Source organism: Schistocerca gregaria, chromosome 6, assembly GCF_023897955.1.
Source record: "Schistocerca gregaria isolate iqSchGreg1 chromosome 6, iqSchGreg1.2, whole genome shotgun sequence".
NCBI lineage: Eukaryota > Metazoa > Arthropoda > Insecta > Orthoptera > Acrididae > Schistocerca > Schistocerca gregaria.
The window spans coordinates 461,613,304-461,634,354 of record NC_064925.1 but is presented as its reverse complement, the minus strand read 5'-3'; the positions used below and the strand labels follow the sequence as shown (position 1 = coordinate 461,634,354).

At 43.1% G+C, this 21,051-nt stretch overlaps 1 protein-coding gene across 1 annotated transcript in view; it reads left to right on the top strand.

Moving 5' to 3' along the window:
- The window catches only part of LOC126278466 (sialin-like), a 135,783-nt gene that overhangs the window by 10,672 nt on the left and 104,060 nt on the right, over positions 1-21,051 (top strand). Inside the window, exons 2-3 of the mRNA XM_049978609.1 lie at positions 1,822-1,873; positions 16,202-16,398. Coding sequence (XP_049834566.1) covers positions 1,822-1,873; positions 16,202-16,398 — 249 coding nt within the window. The remainder of the gene's footprint in view (positions 1-1,821; positions 1,874-16,201; positions 16,399-21,051) is intronic.

The window sequence follows — 21,051 nt, the reverse complement described above, 5'->3', positions numbered from 1 at the left end:
TACTCTGTATACTGCAGTTTTAGGCTGACCTTCATGTGAAACATAATCATGAGAAATAGGCCCACTTTAGAATTCAGCTGCCCATTGCTTGATTGTTGAAGGCCTGGACTCCTTATAAATGTTTGGCAACACTTGAATCTCTGTTAGTGGTAAATGACCCGAACAAAGAGTTTTCTGTATTTTAGTTTACCCATTTGTACAAATGACACTGAACACAACTAACTTAAAAATCTATACGTACCAATCTATATCACAGATCAAGTTGATTAGGTTACTTCATAATAAATGTTAATTTTTCATTTACATCATGGTCATTTTTGTTCCAGAGAGAGAAAATTCTATTTCCCAAACATGTCATATCGGGCCACATACGCTGTCCATTCACTATTGAAATTACCGAAGGATTTATGTTTATAGAAATCTCGTTATTTTCTTGGATGGTGCTACTACGCTTAAATAATGTCAATAATCTGTATGTAGTGTTTCCTGGCTTCTAAAGTGTTTGACAGATTAAGATTAATAATAATTAAAAAATGGTTCAAATGGCTCTGAGTACTATGGGACTCTACTGCTGTGGTCATCAGTCCCCTAGAACTTAGAACTACTTAAATCTAACTAACCTAAGGACATCACACACATCCATGCCCGAGGCAGGATTCGAACCTGCGACCGTAGCAGTCCCACGGTTCTGGACTGCGCGCCTAGAACCGCGAGACCACCGCAGCCGGCTAATAATAATTAAGTCAGTAAGGCATATGCATAAGAAATATCCTGTCCTTTCACATATGTGGGTGCACATATGTCACTGGCACACGCCCGCATAGTGCTATCAGCCGGACTGCGGGTAGAGTACAGCCTTTCTTTACTGCAGCATTAGTAGTGGGAGGGTGGCGGACCAACAGCACCGGTCATCTTTAAACCCCGGGAAAGATGTCCAGTATTCATTTGATAGCAGTGCAAGTGGCCCTGTGGCCGTCCTGGAGGGACTGGAATTAGAAAAAGCCCTCACTCCTACAAGGTCTTGGAACTGGTACCTCCAGAGCTGGAGTCTAGTGCTCTACCCACTAGACTACTATGGCCACACTTAGTCAGATGATACTTGTTAAAGTTTTCAGTCATATTTTTTGAAAAACACGCGAGAAAAATGCTGTATGTGGGGGCGTGGGCTGTCTGAACACCGCAGTTACACTTCCACTGGAACACGGCGGGGCGAGAGCCACGCAGTTCCCTACGACCTAATATCTCGAAAGAGGACACCGAGTTTAATGTGTTTATCGCCGCTAAAACACTGGAGTCACTGTTTAGTACCTTAGTATACTGTTTATAATGAAACAGGATGTTGTGACTGGAAAAATTGTTTCCTTTTGTGGAAAAGTAATATGTACCTATACACGTGGCAAAAAGAAGTGGTGAATTAGTGCAGTTCGTAACTGATATAAAATGTATGTAAGCTTATATAATGGTACTCCAGTTATAGATAAGATGGAAGCTGTAAAACGGATGTCAAATTAAAATTTTCATAAAGGAGTAGAGATGTTACGTTTGTAACTATTTGTAACTAAGGATCTGAGGTGGAGACACTCGAAATACATTGCATTCGTTCGTTACATCATTCGGCTGGTAGCTATTAAGATTGACTGGATTTTGTTTGAAATATCCCTTTATACTGAAAACGTGTGTCACATACACACAATTGATTACGACATTAACTGTCTTAACAACTGAGTTTTGGAAATATTGTCTTTTGATCTGTAATAATATTAAAATAAGATTATGTAGATGTTATCGCTACATTGTCTATATTGCTTTCTTTCTTTGCAGAAAACGGAACCTCCAAGCAATAAACCACGATCTTGTTTAAGTAGATTATATGGTAAGTACGTCCTTATAATATCAAAGTACTTGATATGTTTCAATGTCGACACAATATTGAGTCTTTAGGTAACCGGTCAATTCATAACATTATTCCTTAGGATTGTTTTTGAGTATTTTTATTGCTTAAAATACATTGTCGCATATAGCTAATTTTTACTGTGTATTTTAGGGGGTCGATGATTTTCTGCTGCAACACAGAGCAGCGAAATCAGTTCCAATCAATAATAATCATCATTCAAGATATACCGTCTCTAGAATGCGGAACCGCGCACTTTTCTGATCGACTAAGCCAAACTTCGGGCAGTGGGCAGCACTGCCGCCCTCATATAATTCAGTACTTTCCCTAATACTAACTAACGATCAGTTTTGATTAATTTTAACAATCTGCCTACTGAGGGCTCGAAGAAAGTCAGACAAAATTTAAGTAGTCATATACCTTGACGGAAAAAAATCGCAACACGAAGAAGGAGTTGTGTGACATAATCGAAGGTTCGTAGGCGTGTTTCTACATCTGAACGATTGAAACGTCCCCTTATAAAAATTATACAAGACTGTGCTTAAACTGACACACAATATTTTTAGCGCAACGCAATCTGACTTTCAAAAATCCCTACAAAATAATGGCCCTAACTAACATTAACCTATATGTTTCACAAATCACTTACCTCACAAAAATCTTCGTTACTCGAACTACTGCAATACAACGAGCGCCAATACTGCCAGCTAACTAAAAGATTCAAACTGCGGAAGTCACTAACTACTGATAGGCGCAGTTAGCAAATGAAAGATTTTAATAGAGAACAAACAATGTATTTACGTTAATATTCATAATATATATAGCAGTTCATGACATCCAGGCTTACAAATTTCAAAACTCCGCCATCTCTCTCCCTATGTCCACCACTGCTAGCGGCTCACCTCCAACTGCGCAACGCTACTCTCTGTTAACATCCAGCCGCCCAACACTACAATGGCGAGTATTACAACAATGCCAACGAGGCACTGACTGCACACAGCACAGCCAGTGATTTTTCATACAGAGCGCTATGTGGCGTTAGCAATAAAAAACCTAAACAGCCTACTTACATAGTCCCCATGCTCCCCACAAAAAATTTTACAAATTGTTTTGGGCAGTGGCCAATACAGATTTGAAAAAAAAATTGATAATTAGAAGAACAAAGAAATGAAATGCACACACTTATTGATACAATGTTGGTCAAAAGCTAAAATTTTCTCACAGTCCATAAAGACAGTCCTGACCATTCATCACAGTAAAATTGCAGATTTTTTTCTCAAAGTCTGAGCAGTAAAAGAGAATGCACATGGAAGTAGTGGATTTCCATGCAGTCTGGAAGAAGTAGTGTTGTCCTTCCAAGGGAAAGACAGTGTTGACTCTTGACATGCAGACAGGTAATGGGCCACAACAGAGCAAAGCCACAGCAGAGTCAGTCGAAGTTTTGAAGAATACTGGTAGGTAGGTCATCACAGAGCAGACCACTGTAGTCTTGTTAGAGATAACGGTATTGGTGGACCACCAGAGGTGCAGACCCACTGCAGTCCTTGTAGAAATAATGGTGTTGGTGAGTCATCAAAGGTGTAGACCCACTGTAGTCCTTGTAGACTGTGCAGGTGCACAATCACCATCGAAGAGTCTTGCGGAGAATATAGCAAGTCCATAAACCACCACTTGTGCACTCACAAAGTTTTTGAATTGTCCTTAGAACCAGTCCCTTGCTGAATTATCAACACACGTCCAAACACTAACAGTCCTACTTTTTTCACATATTGTGCATATACTATGACCAACAGAAATGTGTGCAGTGAAATGAATGCTTACAAGTTACTTAATTTGATGAACTGGTGTCAATTACAATATTATAACATGAGAATACAGTAACAAAGGTACAAAATACATCATTAAAAACATAATAATACAGATAACATTTGTAGTAAAACAGGCTTTACAAAAGAATAGAAATAAACATATACATCAGTGTTACAGGAATTACGACATAAGTAAATACATAAAAGATCAAAATAACTTTTGAAACATCAACTTCACATATGCCTAAAAGCCTACTTACACGATGAAGCCGTGTTCCTTGACTTCAGTAAGACGTTTGATAGTGTGCTGCATTGTCGTTTAATGAAAAAATACGACCTTACGGAGTATCGGAGCACACCTGCGATTGGATTCAAGACTTCCTTGCAGATAGAACTCAACATGTCGCTCTTAACGGAACTAAATCGACGGAGGTAAAGGTAATGTCCGGAGTATCACAGGGAATGTGATAGGACCGTTGCTGTTTACAGTATATATAAATGATCTAGTAGAAAGCGTCGGATGCTCTTTAAGGCTATTCGAAGATGATGGAGTTGTTTATACGAAAGTAACAACGCCAGAAGATAGTAAGAATTTGCAGAACGACGTGCAGAGAATTGATGAATGGTGCAGACTCTGACAGTTGACCCAGAACGTAAATAAATTTAACATACTGCGCATACACAAGAAACGAAATCCACTACTGTGCAGCTACACTATTGATGACAAACAGCCAGAGACAGCGTCTGCCTTAAAATGTCTAGGCGTAACTATCCAGAGCGACCTCATGTGGAATGACCATTTAAAACAGATAGTTGGAAAATCAGACACAGGACTCAGATTCATCGGAAGAATCTTAAGGAAATGTAACTCATCATTAAAGAAATGGCTTATAAGGCGCTTGCTCGCCCGATTCTTGAGTATTGTTCATCTGTCTGGGATCCCTATCAGGTAGGAATGATAGAGGAGATAGAGAAGACCCAACGAAGAGCGGCGTATTTCGTTATGGTTCAAATGGCTCTGAGCACTATGGGACTTAACATCTATGGTCATCAGTCCCCTAGAACTTAGAACTACTTAAACCTAACTAACCTAAGGACAACACACAACACCCAGCCATCACGAGGCAGAGAAAATCCCTGACCCCGCCGGGAATCGAACCCGGGAACCCGGGCGCGGGAAGCGAGAACGCTACCTCACGACCACGAGATGCGGGCGTATTTCGTTATGGGATCGTTTAGTTGGCAAGAGAGCGTTACGGAGATGCTAAACAAACACCACTGGCAGACGTTACAAGAGAGACGTTGTGCATCACGGAGAGACCTAATATTGAAATTACGGGACAGCTCCTTTCAGGAGGAGTCAGACAACATATTATATCCCCCCACATACATCTCGCGTATTGACCACGAGGAGAAAATTCGAGAAATTAGAGCCAATACGGAGGCTTGCCGACAATCATTTTTCCCGCGCACTATTCGCTACTGGAACAGGTTTAGAGGGATCAGATAGTGGTACCGAAAGTACCCTCCGCCACACACCATTAGGTGGCTTGCGGAGTATGATGTAGGTGTAGATGTCTATTCACATTTCGCGCCAGTCGCATAAGAGAGGTGCTAGTGGCGACACTATCAGAATGAAAATCACCTTTGCATTAGACACATGCTGTAAAGATCGTGATCGTTAGTTGTCTTTCAGATTGGACATAGTGGGTTGATTATAGCCAAGAAAGCCTTTAAAGCGACGAACACCATTATCAACACCTCACTGATTTTGAAAGAGATAAGGCTAGGAGAAGCTTAATGTGGCTTCTACGTTACGGCAAAAAGACTTGGCAGGAATGTAGCCACTGCACATGACTGCTCGCAAGAAGACCGGGCTCCGGATGGCCACCCGGAAGTACCGAAAGTGAAGACCATCGTGTTCGGCGTATGGCTCTCGCGCATGGCACTGCATCTGCAGCAGTAGTCTGAGTAGTAGTTGACACCACAGTGAAGCAACGAACTGTACAAATCGGTTACAACAAGGATAGCTCCGAGCCAGACGCCCTGTAACGTGCATTCCACTGACCACAAACCACCGCCGTTTGCGACTTCAGAGGTGTCAAGTGAGAGCTCATTGGAGGGCAGGGTGGAGGTCTGCTGTTTTCTGATGAAGGCGTGTTCTGCCTCGGTGCCAGTGATGGCCGTGTGTTGGTTAGAAGAAGGCCAGTTGAGGATCTGCAATCAACCTGTCTGTGTGCTAGGTACACCGAAACTACACTTTGAGTTATGTTCTCGGGCGCTATTTCTTATTACAGAAGGAACATTCTCGTGGTTATCACACGCACGCTGACTTCAAATTTGTTCGTCAGTCTTGCGGTTAGACTTATTATGCTACCATTAATTAACAGCATTCCAGAGGGTATTTTACAATAGGATAACGCTCGCCCGATTAGCGCTGTTGTAACCCAACGTGCTCTTGAGTGAAATTGCTATGAAATTTATACCATTAGCTGCTTACAGGAGTTGATAAATATCAACGGGGACAGTTGAAAATGTGTGTCCAGACCAGAACTCGAACATGGGATCTCCTGCTTACATGGCACACGCTCTATCCGACTGAGCCATCGAGAACATAAAGGACAGTGCGAATGCAGCGACTTATCTCTGTCACGCTCCCCATGAGACCCACATTTCCAACTTACTGCCCACGCACTGCATTTGTAGAACCCCTTCACACTATACTCATTACTCGTAGCTGTCAATCTACCGATTCCTGCAAGAGTTTGAGCAATGTGAGTGGATCCATACTGAAGAAGATCACTGGCCGGTAAGGCTTATCTATATGAAGATGGTATCTGTTCTTTCGGACGTGGCCGAAAGAACAGATACCATTTTCATATATGCCAGCCGAGGTGACCGAGCGGTTATAGGCGCTACAGTCTGGAACAGCGCGACCGCTACGGTCGCAGGTTCGAATCCTGCCTCGGCCATGGATGTGTGTGATGCCCTTAGGTTAGTTAGGTTTAACTAGTTCAAAGTTCTAGGGTACTGATGACCTCAGCAATTAAGTCCCATAGTGCTCACAGCCATTTGAACCATTTTCATATATGCTCTACAGAGAGTCGACATGTTGCCTTGGCCTGCTCGATCGCCAGATCTGTCTCCAGTCGAGCACATATGGGACATCATCGGACGATAACTCCAGCGTCGCCCACAAAAAGCACTAACCGTCCCTCTATTGACCGACCAAGAGCAACAGCCACGGAACTTCATCTCACAAACTGACATCTAGCACCTGTACAACAAAATGCATGTACGTTTACATGCTTGCGTTCAACATCCTGGCGGTTACACCTTCATTAACTTACTACCATTTCACATTTTCAATGGCCTACCTATGCTTATATTAATCTGTGATCTTGCAATGTTAATCACTGAAGTATGTTACCTAGACAAATTCGTTCCCGAAATTTCACTACTCTACGTTAACTATTTTTTGGTGTTTCCATCAGTGTATTAATGTGCCTGAAGAACTCATCTAAATATATTACTTCCTCGAATCAAATGCCAACTGTTTTACAAGAGACCTTCCGCACAGTATAACTGTTTCCACACCTGATTACACAACATAACATTCACGCTCATACACATTTGAATTACCTTCAACTTTAAGATACATTATTCAGGTACATCCTTAATTCGACCCCTCCAGTAGCATAACAATTGTATGTAATTAACTAAAAACGGCTTGAAACAATAATGACTGGTCCGAAATATTGACGTTAGCATAAGGCGTAATTTTGTTGTTAAAAACCGTTTTATGACTATTTGGCAATAAAAGTCGTATTAGTATACCGTTATCGAAAATCTAATTTTTGTACAAGACTGAAAAGTTTGTGTTTTAATTAAACTTATATACAGGGCGAACATTAACGAAACCAGTAAACTGCACGGAAGGATTCCTGGCTGTAAATCGAGAAAAAAGGTCCTATGAACACATACTGTAAGCAGCAGAACGGTGAAGGTCCTATGAACACATACTGTAAGCAGCAGAACGGTAAAGGACCTATGAACACATACTGTAAGCAGCAGAACGGTAAAGGTCCTATGAACACATATTGTAAGCAGCAGAACGGCCCGGTATTCATGACTGGAACAAGCCGAGATGATGTTTGTTTACGGCCAAGAGGATGGAAACGGTCGTGAGGCAGAACCCGGTCATCCAATCTGGTTTACGCACAGTCGTTGGCTCAAATGGCTCTGAGCACTATGCGACTTAACTTCTGAGGTCATCAGTCGCCTAGAACGTAGAACTAATTAAACCTAACTAACTTACGGACATCACACACATCCATGCCCGAGGCAGGATTCGAACCAGCGACTGTAGCGGTCGCCCGGTTTCAGACTATAGCGCCTAGAACCGCACGGCCACTGCGGCCGGCCGCACAGTCCTTCACCTCCTTCAACGTTCGTCTCTCTGAAATGACCCATTATCACACAAACGCCAAGAAAGTGCTTCAAATGTTGTGTAATGTGTTTGGTGTCTGTGAGGGTACCTGTTTTGGTATTGACATGCTGCCTATCGACCGATTCCATCTGCTTGGCCGTACACAAACGCCATTTCGGATTGTCCCCTACATGAATATCTGAATATCAACAATGTTCCCGTATTAACGTCATATTGTAACATAAAATATTGTGATAAGACAATAATTTGTTTATATCAGTGAGTATAACGTTTTAGCTTAACTTCCAAGGAATTCCATTTCGGAGAACTATACGATTAGAAAAAACCGTTCATCCCTAAAATTTGAGAAGGACGTGCGTCACGCAGTTGATTTAAATTGATATAAGAACTATAATAACAAATTCTCTCAGTTTAAACAACATAAAAATTTACAAGATATAAAACTAAAGTGTGCGTACGTCATTATCAATATTCAACTTATCACTCCGATTATGAACGCAGGTCTGCAGAACACGACTATGCGAGCGTGTAACCAAGGGGAATGTTATTTCTTCGTCATTACCGCCTACGTTCCAGACGCCGCTCTTTGCGTAATTTATTTCATAGAAGGGGAATACCTCGGACACGGCCATCCGATTCACCTCGTATTTGGCAAACCACTTGTGTACCACCTAAAATGAAAGACTAAGAGATTTTGGCTCAATACCCCCTACCACCTACATTTTTGAGAGAACCATCCATGAAGTTCATGGCGCGAAAACAACTCAAAATTAACGGGATCGATAGATAACTGAACAACTGAGCATTTTTCATAATCATATATGGAGTCTGTGAAAACATATTTTACCAGAGATCGAGGGAAGAAACTTTTACGATAGTCTCAAATGTACCCAAAAACAACACAGTTCAACGAAAACGCATCTGGCATAGCGACCAAGACATCTGGCTGGGGAGCAGAGAACCTACGTTCAATTAACAAATGGATTCCGCAGAACTTTTTTTCATTTGTATTATTTTTCGTTTCGAAATAGATATGAATAGGAGGGTTCATACAGTACTTAAATTAATAAGAGATAATATAAATGTGGGGAAATAAGTTTCTCCTATTTCTACCAATCTCAACACCAAAAAGAAAATTAAAATTTAAAAAAATCTTCACAGAAAACATTTGAGAATCGAACACTCGTTCTCTGCTCCCCATCGAAATGGTAGGTGCTTTCTTTGAACAGCGTTTAACTTATGTGTATATTAGCAGTAGCCGTGAAAGTTTATTCTCTTGATTCCTAGGAAACTGTCGACTGCACGACACCAACTTCAAAAGCGGTTTTCAGTAAAACGGGGAAAGGGGAGGGGGGAGTATTGAGACAAAATGTCTTAACAATCTTTCATTATAGGTTGATTAGATTAGATTAGATTAGATTAATACTTGTTCCATAGATCATGAATACGACACTTCGTAATGATGTGGAACGTGTCAGGTTAATAAAAGATGTCTGTACAAGAAATTACATTACACAAAATATTGCATGACACTAATGATTAAGTTTTTTTTTTTTTTTTTTTTTTTTTTACTTACTTTATATCTAAAAATTCAGCCAATGAGTAGAAGGAGTTGTCATCTAGAAATTCTTTTAATTTATTTTTAAATGTTAGTTGGCTATCTGTCAGGCTTTTGATGCTGTTTGGTAGGTGCCCAAAGACTTTTGTGGCAGCATAATTTACCCCTTTCTGTGCCAAAGTCAGATTTAACCCTGCATAGTGAAGATCATCCTTTCTCCTGGTGTTATAGGTATGCACACTGCTATTACTTTTGAATTGGGTTGGATTATTATCAACAAATTTCATAAGGGAATATATATACTGTGAGGTTACTGTGAGGATCCCTAGATCCTTAAATAGATGTCTGCAGGATGACCGTGGGTGGGCTCCAGCAATTATTCTGATTACACGTTTTTGTGCAATGAATACTTTTCTACTCAACGATGAATTACCCCAGAATATGATGCCATACGAAAGCAGTGAATGAAAGTAGGCATAGTAAGCTAATTTACTGAGATTCTTATCACCAAAATTTGCAATAACCCTAATAGCATACGTAGCTGAACTCAGACGTTCCAGCAGACCATCAATGTGTTGCTTCCAGTTTAACCTCTCATCAATGTACATAAGCGACCCGCCTATTACTTACCAAATCATTTGCCGTGTCTGAGGTCTTCCCCCTTTTTTTATTGGGAAGCGGTACTTTTCCTTTCTCTTTTGACTTCAACTAACTGTTATTTACGCGTTCTTCGTGTGGACCCTCGAACCGTGTCGGATTTGTTGTCCGTGGGAAAATGAAGAGATGTCTTCAGATACACGAAATGTTATCCGCAGACGATCAGATGCGAAACCATTCCAAGTGGAAATTGGAAAACCAGTAATCTTCTATAATTCCTTGCCATTTTTGAGACCGACGGTTTCATGCTAATTCATCCTCAGCTGAGAAATTTAGAAGTTTATATATGCAAAAATACACTACCGGGAAAAAAATATACACCCTTTCAGAGGTTTTGCAATTCACTCAAGATTTATTGTTGTAACAGTGCCTACGGAGTACATGAAACGACTACATTTAAAGATCAACAGCGCAGGCGGTTCTGAGGTACCAGGCATCGACCCATGCTGAAACACCCATATTAGTAGGTGGTATCCCCTCAAAGCGCGCCGACTGTGGCATCCATCCGACCGTACAGATGGTGAATACACCTGCTAGACCTGTTCACGTAGTTCTGCGAGATTTGTTGGGGGGACGAGTCGCTTCTCGTCCCATCGTATCCCTGCTATACAAGTCTGGAGATTGTGCTGGCCAGGGAAGTTGCTGACGTCTTGCAGAGCACATTGAGTGTTGGAATAGCACGTCACCTTCCTGTCACAAGGACGGCAAACGAACGGGTCTAACAACATTCTGCACATACTGAGCCCTCCAAGAACACCAAAGGTGAACGAGGGTCGTACTTATCGTACCTTAGACCATAAGCCATTGGGTGGGCCAATGTGTCCCAGACGAATACAAGACAGCGCTCACTAGGTGTGCGTCGTCTAAGCAAACGGTCGTCACTCGCTTGCAGGCAGAATCTGCTTTCATAGCTGAAGACCACGGCGCGCCGTTCCATCTTCCAAGTGATTCTCTGACGCCACGCACGCCGATGCTGTGGCGTAAGAGGGAGACAGGCTATAGGTGTGTGTGCCAATAGTCCCAATTCTAATAACAAGTCTGCAACAGTTCAAGATCACACGTCTGGGCTCATAAGCCCTCTTATCTGTGCTGTGGTAGCTGCATGATCTGCCACTGCTGCCCTTACTACACGACGATGCTGACGGAGCACGTGCAAATTGCGTGAAAATTCTTTGAAAGGACCATCCCGCCACTCGGAAGACCACACTTTGACACCTCCCAAACTCGCTCAGTTAGCTGTACGAAGCATGAGTGCGTCTCTGTACCATGGTTGCCTGCTTGCTTCATACTTTTGTACCACACTGAGCCCTCTGGCTATGAGCATGCCCTATGGTAGGGTAGGCACGAATGGCTCTCTGATACCCTCAGGGGTTCAGCATTCGTTTGCTGGATACGTGTTTGGCGACCCTGGGGTTCCTGAGTTGGGGACTGGTAAACACCGCCAGCCCACTGTCACCATAAACTCTGGGCATGCTTCAGCGACCACAGTGTGGTGCGGCGGTGAAATGTTGTGTGTCACAGGGAATGTGAACCTTGGCTTGACTGCTCGGACCGCGAGAATGGTAAAAACCTCTATTTTTTTTAAAAAAATCTGTACGCAGATGAGATGCATGGCTGTTCAAGTGGAACAGCCGTTAGCAGGCAACTTCTAGGGAACCTGTTGCGCCTCAGTTGTGTAAGGCTTACTCAGGCAAGCAGTGCTCGAAGCAGAATGTTTGTTTCCGTAGCTGATCGTGGGACCGCTATGGCATTCACGACTTCTCATGCAGTTGCTCCCGACGGTTTGGGTGTTCCGTTTTGGTAGTACTAACATCCATCCTTCAAAGCGAGCGTGAAAGGATAGCCGTCCTGAACAATCTTCCTCTGAAGTTTAGGTATTGTATCATAGCAGAACGTGGCCAGAAACTCAAAATGAGTTTCTTGTGGTGAGAAGGTAGTACGTTTGAGAACGTATCGCCCTTCTGTTTCAGAAAGGCTTTGATGGTTTGGTAGGAACCTACAAATATGTTAAACGGTTGCGTAATTGCACATTGCTGATCGGAAAAGTGATATCACAGCAAGTTAACAACCCTTCGAAGTCCAAATTTTTGAGTGACTAGCATATTGAAGTTGAACAGCTCTGTACCCTTAACTACAGTTACATCATGCATATGGACACATCAGAACTACAGGAGGACTGAGCTGACGAAGGGGTGATTTAGGTGAAGCAAGTAGTGTGTCATCTAGAGGGAAAACTGAAAAAATCAGACACTTGCATTGACGTTTGATTCATCAGCTTTGCCAGATTATATTAAAGATGGATTTTTAAGACTGAAAGTCAGACTATACTTCCCCAACCATATGAAGTGTTTCAAGTGCCACAAATTCAGGCACATCTCACTCTTGGGTGTAAGTGTGGTATGTCCACCCACACTGATGGAACTACATGTACCTCTCCTGACCTTTGAGTCAATTGTTCAGGTCCAAATCTAGCTTGGAACAGAAAGTGTATGGCGTATAAGGAAGAAAAGAAAATCTCGAGTTATAGGTGACTAAGTGTGTATCTTATGCTCAATTAAAGATGTACAAATCTCTTCAACCTCAACGTTCTCCACTTCGTTTACTGCAGTACTCGCGAAGAAACCTGCCACTGAGTGTTTCCACACAGACGTCACCAAGAAATACTCTTGGCAGTGCATTGGTGGCAGCGACAGTTCAGATGGAACTATAGCTGTCTCCATGCAAACTCCAATGATGACCACTGCTCCTGCTCCTGCTGCTGATGCAAATGCTGCACACTTGGCTCGGCACAGCCTACCACGATGTCGTCGAATCTGAAGGAGGAGATTAAGTGTACTGTCAAGAAGGCGGAATCGAGGCAGGTGGCTTGACAGATCCAGGAACAGCCAGAGAATGAATACTCGGCCATGGACTTAGAACTCTGTTTCGATTGAATCCACTTATTTCTCCTCCTTCTGCAGTAGGATCTCCTACAAGCAGAGGGGCAAGTGGAAAACATAAACCTCCCCGATAAATGGCTCTCGTGTTTCAACAGAATATGAATGGGTACAGAACACATATGGAGGAGCTGAAACTGTAGGCACAGGAGGGATGTTTCTCTCTCTGTGTCTACAGGAAGCGCGTAGTAAAGCCCCTATAATCATAAGACACAGCCCTCATTGGAAAGGTGACCTCAGTGGAGACAGGGCTAAGGGTGGAGTGGCTATCCTTATGAATCACATCTTCCACTCCAGTTTTGTCTCTCTCAGATCAGCTATTCAGAACAGTGGTTGTCACAGAGCATATTCCATTTGCTTTTACCATCTATAGTGTGTGTCTGCCGCTCAACGAAAGTTGGATAGAGCAAATCTTTCTGACCTGATTTCACAACTCCTTCCGCCCTTGCGTCTTGTAGAAGATTTTAATGCACAAAATGTACTCAATGGATCACTATCAAGGTGCCTCAGGGCTCAGGTTGTCGAAAGCCTTATTTTGTCAGAGCAGTTATGCATTCTAAAACGCTGGTGGTAGCACACACTGTAGCACTGCCTTGGCGTCGTTCTCAGCCATTGACCTTTCTTTCTGTTCTCCTGCTCTTGTCGATGCTGCACACTAGGAAGTAGTCACTGACTTACATTCCAGTGACCACTTCCCTATCGGGATCCAGCTTTCAGACAGAGCTGTCCCTGAAAGGAAACAGCTACATTGGAGACTTAGCAGAGCAAAATCGACACAGGACATTCAATTAGCTGTTTTCTAACATGTAGATAGTCCAGATGACTGGGTGGACCATATTACTAATGTGATCCACCATGTCGATGATGTGTCTATACCCAAGTCTTCAGACCAACCTCGGAGGTAACATGTCCCATGGTAGAATGATGAGCGTCGCCCATCCATCAGGAAGAGATGCAAGGCCTTTGCGACGGTTTAAATGTCAACCTTCGGCTATGAACCTCGCAGACTTCCGAATCGCAAGGGCAAAAGCACGACGGACAGTCAGGGAGAACAAGAAGAGGTCTTGGTAAGTGGTGTTTCTGGACTCGATCAATCTTTCCACTTCGAAGGTATGGAAAGCCATACGGAGGATACATGTTACATGTGTCAGATGGCCTGAAATGGCTGTACTGCGGAAAGGATGTCTGCAGTCTACACCTGTGGTCATGGAGAGTGCCATGGAGAATTATTTTTGTCCGATCCCTGCCACTGCTAACCAAGATCCAGCTTTGCGCCACCTTCAGACATTGATGGAGAGGAGTGGTCGGAATTTTAACTGTACCAACACCAAGAACTAGAAATGCTTCTTTTACATGTGGGAGCGTGAGTGTGCCCTGTCACTGGTCAAAGAGACTGCCCAAGGAAAGGATCAAATCACGAGCAGCATGTTACAGCACCATAAGGATGCACTTTAGAAGATGCGGTGGCTTCCTGCCACCAAATTCCTCATCTGCAATGTCCTTTAGGTTACCGTTCACAGGCATACAGCAGGAAAGTATCTTCAGCTGATTCATGACACCCTTTCCTACTTACTGAGGCAGGGAAAAGATGCGTCATTCTGCTTGGTATCAGGGCACGTGGGCATTCAGGGTAAGCTGATGCAGCAGCTAAGGATGTCTGTTTGGCACTTAACAGTTTCTGAATCTGCTGTCCCTGTCCTTGTAGTTATCTCGCTAATGAGACAAAAAATCAAGCATCTGCGGTAAGAGGAGTTGTCAGGATTTGAGAACAACAAACTGAGGCCCATGGAACCCACGACACGACATTGCTGCTCCTCCTTCCTGGCAGTGTGGTAGGAACAAGTGCTCTTAACAAGGAATTGTCGTTTGACACATGGAGTCCTCCTTTGGCAGAAAGGCCCACCGGTATGCAGTGCTTGTGGTGTACAGGTTTCTGTAGGTCACTGTTTAACTGAATGTGTTTTATACCAAACTATGAGGGCTACAACCCATATTCCAGTTGACCTGCCCTCTACTTTAGGTGATGATGAATCGAATGTGGTTCATGTTTTAAGATTCTGTGTGATGTCTGCCTTCTCGGTAGTGTCTTAGGTAGAAGATTTTAATGTGTCATAGAGTGGTCGTTTCATCGATTATTTTTGAATTGATCATGTAGGCACAGTTCCTTGTTCCACTATTTTAGATGTTGCGTTGTTATAGTTTATGTATTTTACGCACACACTGCCCTGAGGCACCCCTCTTCTGCTGTTTTTGCGACAGTGTAAATAGGAGAGTCCCAGGAAGGCTGCATATTCCATTTTTGCACGCTTCTATCAACTGATAACCACACGTGTTCCCTTTTAGTTGAGTACGGGTGCTGATGACCTTGCTGTTGAGCGAACTATACATACACCATCGTCACCATCACCAGCTCTCTGATAGCTATGCCACAACGCTATCTGTTGGCGGACGCTGTTGAAACAATTATCAATACATCTACTTACCCCCAGGTGGCATATACCGTCATTGGATCAGAATCAATGGCGTCTTTCCTTGTGGACTAATTTTTTTTCGGCAGCATATAAACGCATTTACTAAAATGTTTGCAGGGCGGTTCAAGACCTGCTCGACAGCCCTCCCCTTGTACCCCGCACCTCGGTTTCAGTGTCGTAACAATCGTTGGAAACTTGCAAAAACAAGCCATTTAACATTTTTGTAAGAAACTGTTTAGGGCCCCCTCGATCAACATTGCTGATGAACTTCGACTATATATTCCTGGGTAGCCCAAAATTTCTCATGTAGTGCTGCTCTGGTAACCTCTGGGTTGTTTCTGGCTTTAACACTTAATCACTTCAGTTGTGTGGCTGGAAATTGTTGCACGTTTCATTCCATTTTGTCCAGCTGTACTCTGTGTGTGTGCAGACGCCGTGCCGTCGCGGCTGATCGTCGCCATCCAGTGCTTCGCGGCGAGCTGGTGCAGCTACATGCTGCGCATCAACCTCAGCCTGGTGCTGCTCGCCATGGTCTATCCCTCCAGGACCGAGGACGCCGAGGAGGTCCTAGTGCCTCTCTCTGAGGACAATGTGACCACGTCTTACCTGGAACCCCCTCTGCCAGACGTAAGTAGGCCAGTAGGCTGAAGAACAGTCTTCATCCATGGTGCTGTGTAATTTTGACAAACCAGTTGATAGTTGATAGATAAAAATAGGAGGTGAAGAGTTTTTCTTTGTGTAGCTCATACTCCTGGTTGTTGCGTTTAGCAATTATTGTGCCCCTGTTCAGCCTCAAGTAGGCAGTTGCTACCCACTCAGACCTGTGACACTTGTCCATATACACTCAGCTTCACTCCCCCAGCTACTTCTGTGCCTATTACATTTACATCTTTTAACGTTAAGGCCCCCACCGACATGTTTTCAGGTGTGCATCAACGCAATAATGTACCTATGCACCCCGATGAACATGGCTATTGTAGTTTGTTAAGATGGGAGTGAGACATTCATCATGAAAACGCGTAAGTATCAGCAACAAGTGTTCACCAAGAACGTTGAAGTAATCGTACTGGTTCATGTTCGTAGTAAAATGAATGTGTAGGCCAATGTCATGGTACGAAAAACACCCATTAAACATCAGAAAACTCCCTCCAGTTTGCACTACAGTCTCAACACACAGCGAATTAAACACAGTGTAAGACTACTGTGTGTACTACACTCACGCTCTTTGCTTAGCAAGCGCTAGCTGGTGAGGCTGACAGTCTGGAACTTTCGCTACACTATGTACCCAATTTCTGGTGTTGAAAGCACTGTACAATTGCTCAGGTATTGTTTCAATGCGTAAGTGTGGGAACACAAAGAAAACTGGTATTTTGCATGCCGGATAGTCGTGCAGTACAATACGTTACACTGAGGTGACAAAAGCCAAAAAATATTCAATTGCGCGTGACTCCCTAAGAGGACCAAACTGCGTAGATCACTATGCTAATAACAACACACACACCCATGCCCGAGGGAGGACTAGAACCTCCAACGGGAGGGGCCGCGCAGTCCGTGACATGACGCCTCAAACCGCACTGCCACTCCGTGCGGCTTCACCAAAGCCATGGGATAGCTCCTAATACCGCTTTAGTGCAGCAACACGACATGGCATGGACTCAACAAGTAGTTGGAAGCCCCCTACAAAAATTCTGAGCCATTCTAGTTCTATAACCGTCCATAATAGCGAAAGTGTTACCAGTGCAGGACCATAAATGTTCGATGAGTAGCCAGATCACTCGCTTGAATTCAGAATGTTCTTCCAACCAATCACGAAAAATTATGACCGAATGATACAGCGCGTTGTCATCCATAAAAATTCCATCGTTGTTTGGGAACGTGAACTCCACGAATGGTCTCCAAGTAGCCGAACATAACCATTTCCAATCAATGATCAGTTCAGTTGGACCAGAGGATCCAGTCCATTCCATGTAAACACAGCTCACACCAGCATGGAGCCACCACCAGCTTGCACAACTCCTTGTTCACAATACACGAAGGAATTACCGACTGGAATGTGTTTTCTTATAGGACAACTATCCAAGGATTTCCACCCAATAATATCGAAACAGCAGACTCTGTACACAATTTATTAAATTGCCAATACTAAACTCTTTTAAATAACAACAAATTCATATAACTTACAGATTTTAAAAATGGTTAAAAGAAAGACCTTTAAAAACAATAACAGCTGCTTGCCACCATAAAATCAAAGGACCTTTTACAATAGTGCTTTTAGAGATTACCCAAGAGACAAAATCCAACAACAAGTTAACTTGGCATTACAATTTAAAATCATTGACATAAAAAAACTTTGTGAAAGATAATAACACTTGGCACCATAAAATCAAAGAAGCGCAACACACAACCAATAAATAAATAACAAAATAATAATTTGATACAACCAAAGGGCATGAGGAAATCCCAATGCAATCACAGACGAGCTAGCTCTCAACACTTCGGAGCCTGCCGGCCGCGGTGGTCTCGCGGTTCTAGGCGCGCAGTCCGGAACCGTGCGACTGCTACGGTCGCAGGTTCGAATCCTGCCTTGGGCATGGATGTGTGTGATGTCCTTAAGTTAGTTAGGTTTAAGTAGTTCTAAGTTCTAGGGGACTAATGACCACAGCAGTTGAGTCCCATAGTGCTCAGAGCCATTTTTGAACTTCGGAGCCTTTCCACTAGAAACGGTCCCCGAAATAAACCGCTGAGAGCTCCTCGACATGCATTCCACAACTGCCCATCACTTACGCACCTTGCTTATGTTCTGTAACACACGACAGATAATATCAACACAAGATAAAATTCAAAACTCAAATAACAATATAACATTCCGACAGCACATGATAACCACGGTGCCGTTAACTCGGGCGCTCTTAGCAAGTGCCGGAAGCCAAAACACACAAATATTAATAAACAATTGTCGCTTCTTAAAAGAAAACAATAAAAGCAAAGCGCACACGAATAGTCAAACCACAGTGTTAAAAGTTCCTTAACGACACCAAACGCGACTATTCCACCAAGTTAATAATAGCACAGTGAGTTACAAATATAGAACATACCACTAAAAGCTGTTACACAAACCAAATTGACGAGATCGTCTTGTTCAGGTCCCAGAAGACCACATATACCAAGCAATAGTAATTCACTGTGCATATACTGTCCAAAACCGCCTTTCTTAGGCAGACTTTACCTAACACATCAAATGTTACGAAGTCTCAGACGGTGTTCAGGAAAGATAGATTAGGCAGAATTGGCGGTGGAGTGTTTGTGTCTGTCAGTAGTGGTTTATCTTGTAGTGAAGTCGAAGTAGATACTCCGTGCGAATTGGTATGGGTGGAGGTTATACTTAACAGCCGAATTAAGTTAATAATTGGCTCCTTCTACCGACCCCCAGACTCCGATGATACAGTTGCTGAACAGTTCAGAGAAAGTTTGAGTCTCGTAACAAATAAATACCCCACTCATACGGTTATAGTTAGTGGGGACTTCAACCTACCCTCGGTATGTTGGCAAAAATACTTGTTCAAAATCGGTGGTAGGCAGAAAACGTCTTCCGAGATGCCTTTAATAGGTTCCACAACGAAACATTGTCTCGAAATTTGGTAGAAAATCCGAAGAAATTCTGGTCGTATGTAAAGTACACAAGCGGCAAGACGCAGTCAGTACCTTCGCTGCGCAGTGCCGATGGTACTGTTATCGACGACTGTGCCGCTAAAGCGTATTGAACGCAGTTTTCCGAAATTCCTTCACCAGGGAAGACGAATGGAATATTCCAGAATTTGAAACACGAACATCTGCTAGCATGAGTTTCTTAGAAGTAGATACTTTAGGGGTTGCGAAGCAACTCAAATCGCTTAACACGGGCAAGTCTTCAGGTCCAGATTGTATACCGATTAGGTTCCTTTCAGATTACGCTGATACTATAGCTCCCTACTTAGCACTCATATACAGCCGCTCGCTCACCGATAGATCTGTACCTACAGATTGGAAAATTGCGAAGGTCGCACCAGTGTTCAAGAAGGGCAGTAGGAGTAATCCATCGAACTACAGATCTATATCATTGACGTCGGTCTGCAGTAGGGTTTTGGAGCATATACTGTATTCAACCATTATGAATCCCCTCGAAGGGAACTATCTATTGACACGTAATCAGCATGGCTTCAGAAAACATCGCTCTTGTGCAACGAAGCTAGCTCTTTATTCGCACGAAGTAATGGCCGCTATCGGCAGGGGATCTCAAGTTGACTCCGTATTTCTAGATTTCCGGAAAGCTTTTGACACCGTTCCTCACAAGCGACTTCTAATCAAGCTGCGCAGCTATGGGGGATCGTCTCAGTTGTGCGACTGGATTCATGATTTCCTGTCAAGAAGGTCGCAGTTCGTAGTAATAGACGGCAAATCATCGAGTAAAACTGAAGTGATATCAGGTGTTCCCCAGGGAAGCGTCCTGGGACCTCTGCTGTTCCTGATGTATATAAATGACCTGGGTGACAATCTGAGCAGTTCTCTTAGATTGTTCGCAGATGATGCTATAATTTACCTTCTAGTAAGGTCATCCGAAGACCAGTATCAGTTGCAAAGCGATTTAGAAAAGATTGCTGTATGGTGTGTCAGGTGGCAGTTGACGCTAAATAACGAAAAGTGTGAGATGATCCACATGAGTTCCAAAAGAAATCCATTGGAATTCTGTTACTCGATAAATAGTACAATTCTCAAGGCTGTCAATTCATCTAAGTACCTGGGTGTTAAAATTACCAACAACTTCAGTTGGAAGGACCACATAGATAATATTGTCGGGAAGGCGAGCCAAAGGTTGCGTTTCATTGGCAGGACACTTAGAAGATGCAACAAGTCCACTAAAGAGACAGCTTACACTACACTCGTTCGTCCTCTGTTAGAATATTGCTGCGCGGTGTGGGATCCTTACCAGGTGGGATTGACGGAGGACATCGAAAGGTTGCAAAAAAGGGCAGCTCGTTTTGTATTATCACGTTATAGGGGAGAGAGTGTGGCAGATATGATACACGTGTTGGGATGGAAGTCATTACAGCATAGACTTTTTTCGTCGCGTCGAAACCTTTTTACGAAATTTCAGTCACCAACTTTCTCTTCCGAATGCGAAAATATTTTGTTGAGCCCAACCTACATAGGTAGGAATGATCATCAAAATAAAATAAGAGAAATCAGAGCTCGAACAGAAAGGTTTAGGTGTTCGTTTTTCCCGCTCGCTGTTCGGGAGTGGAA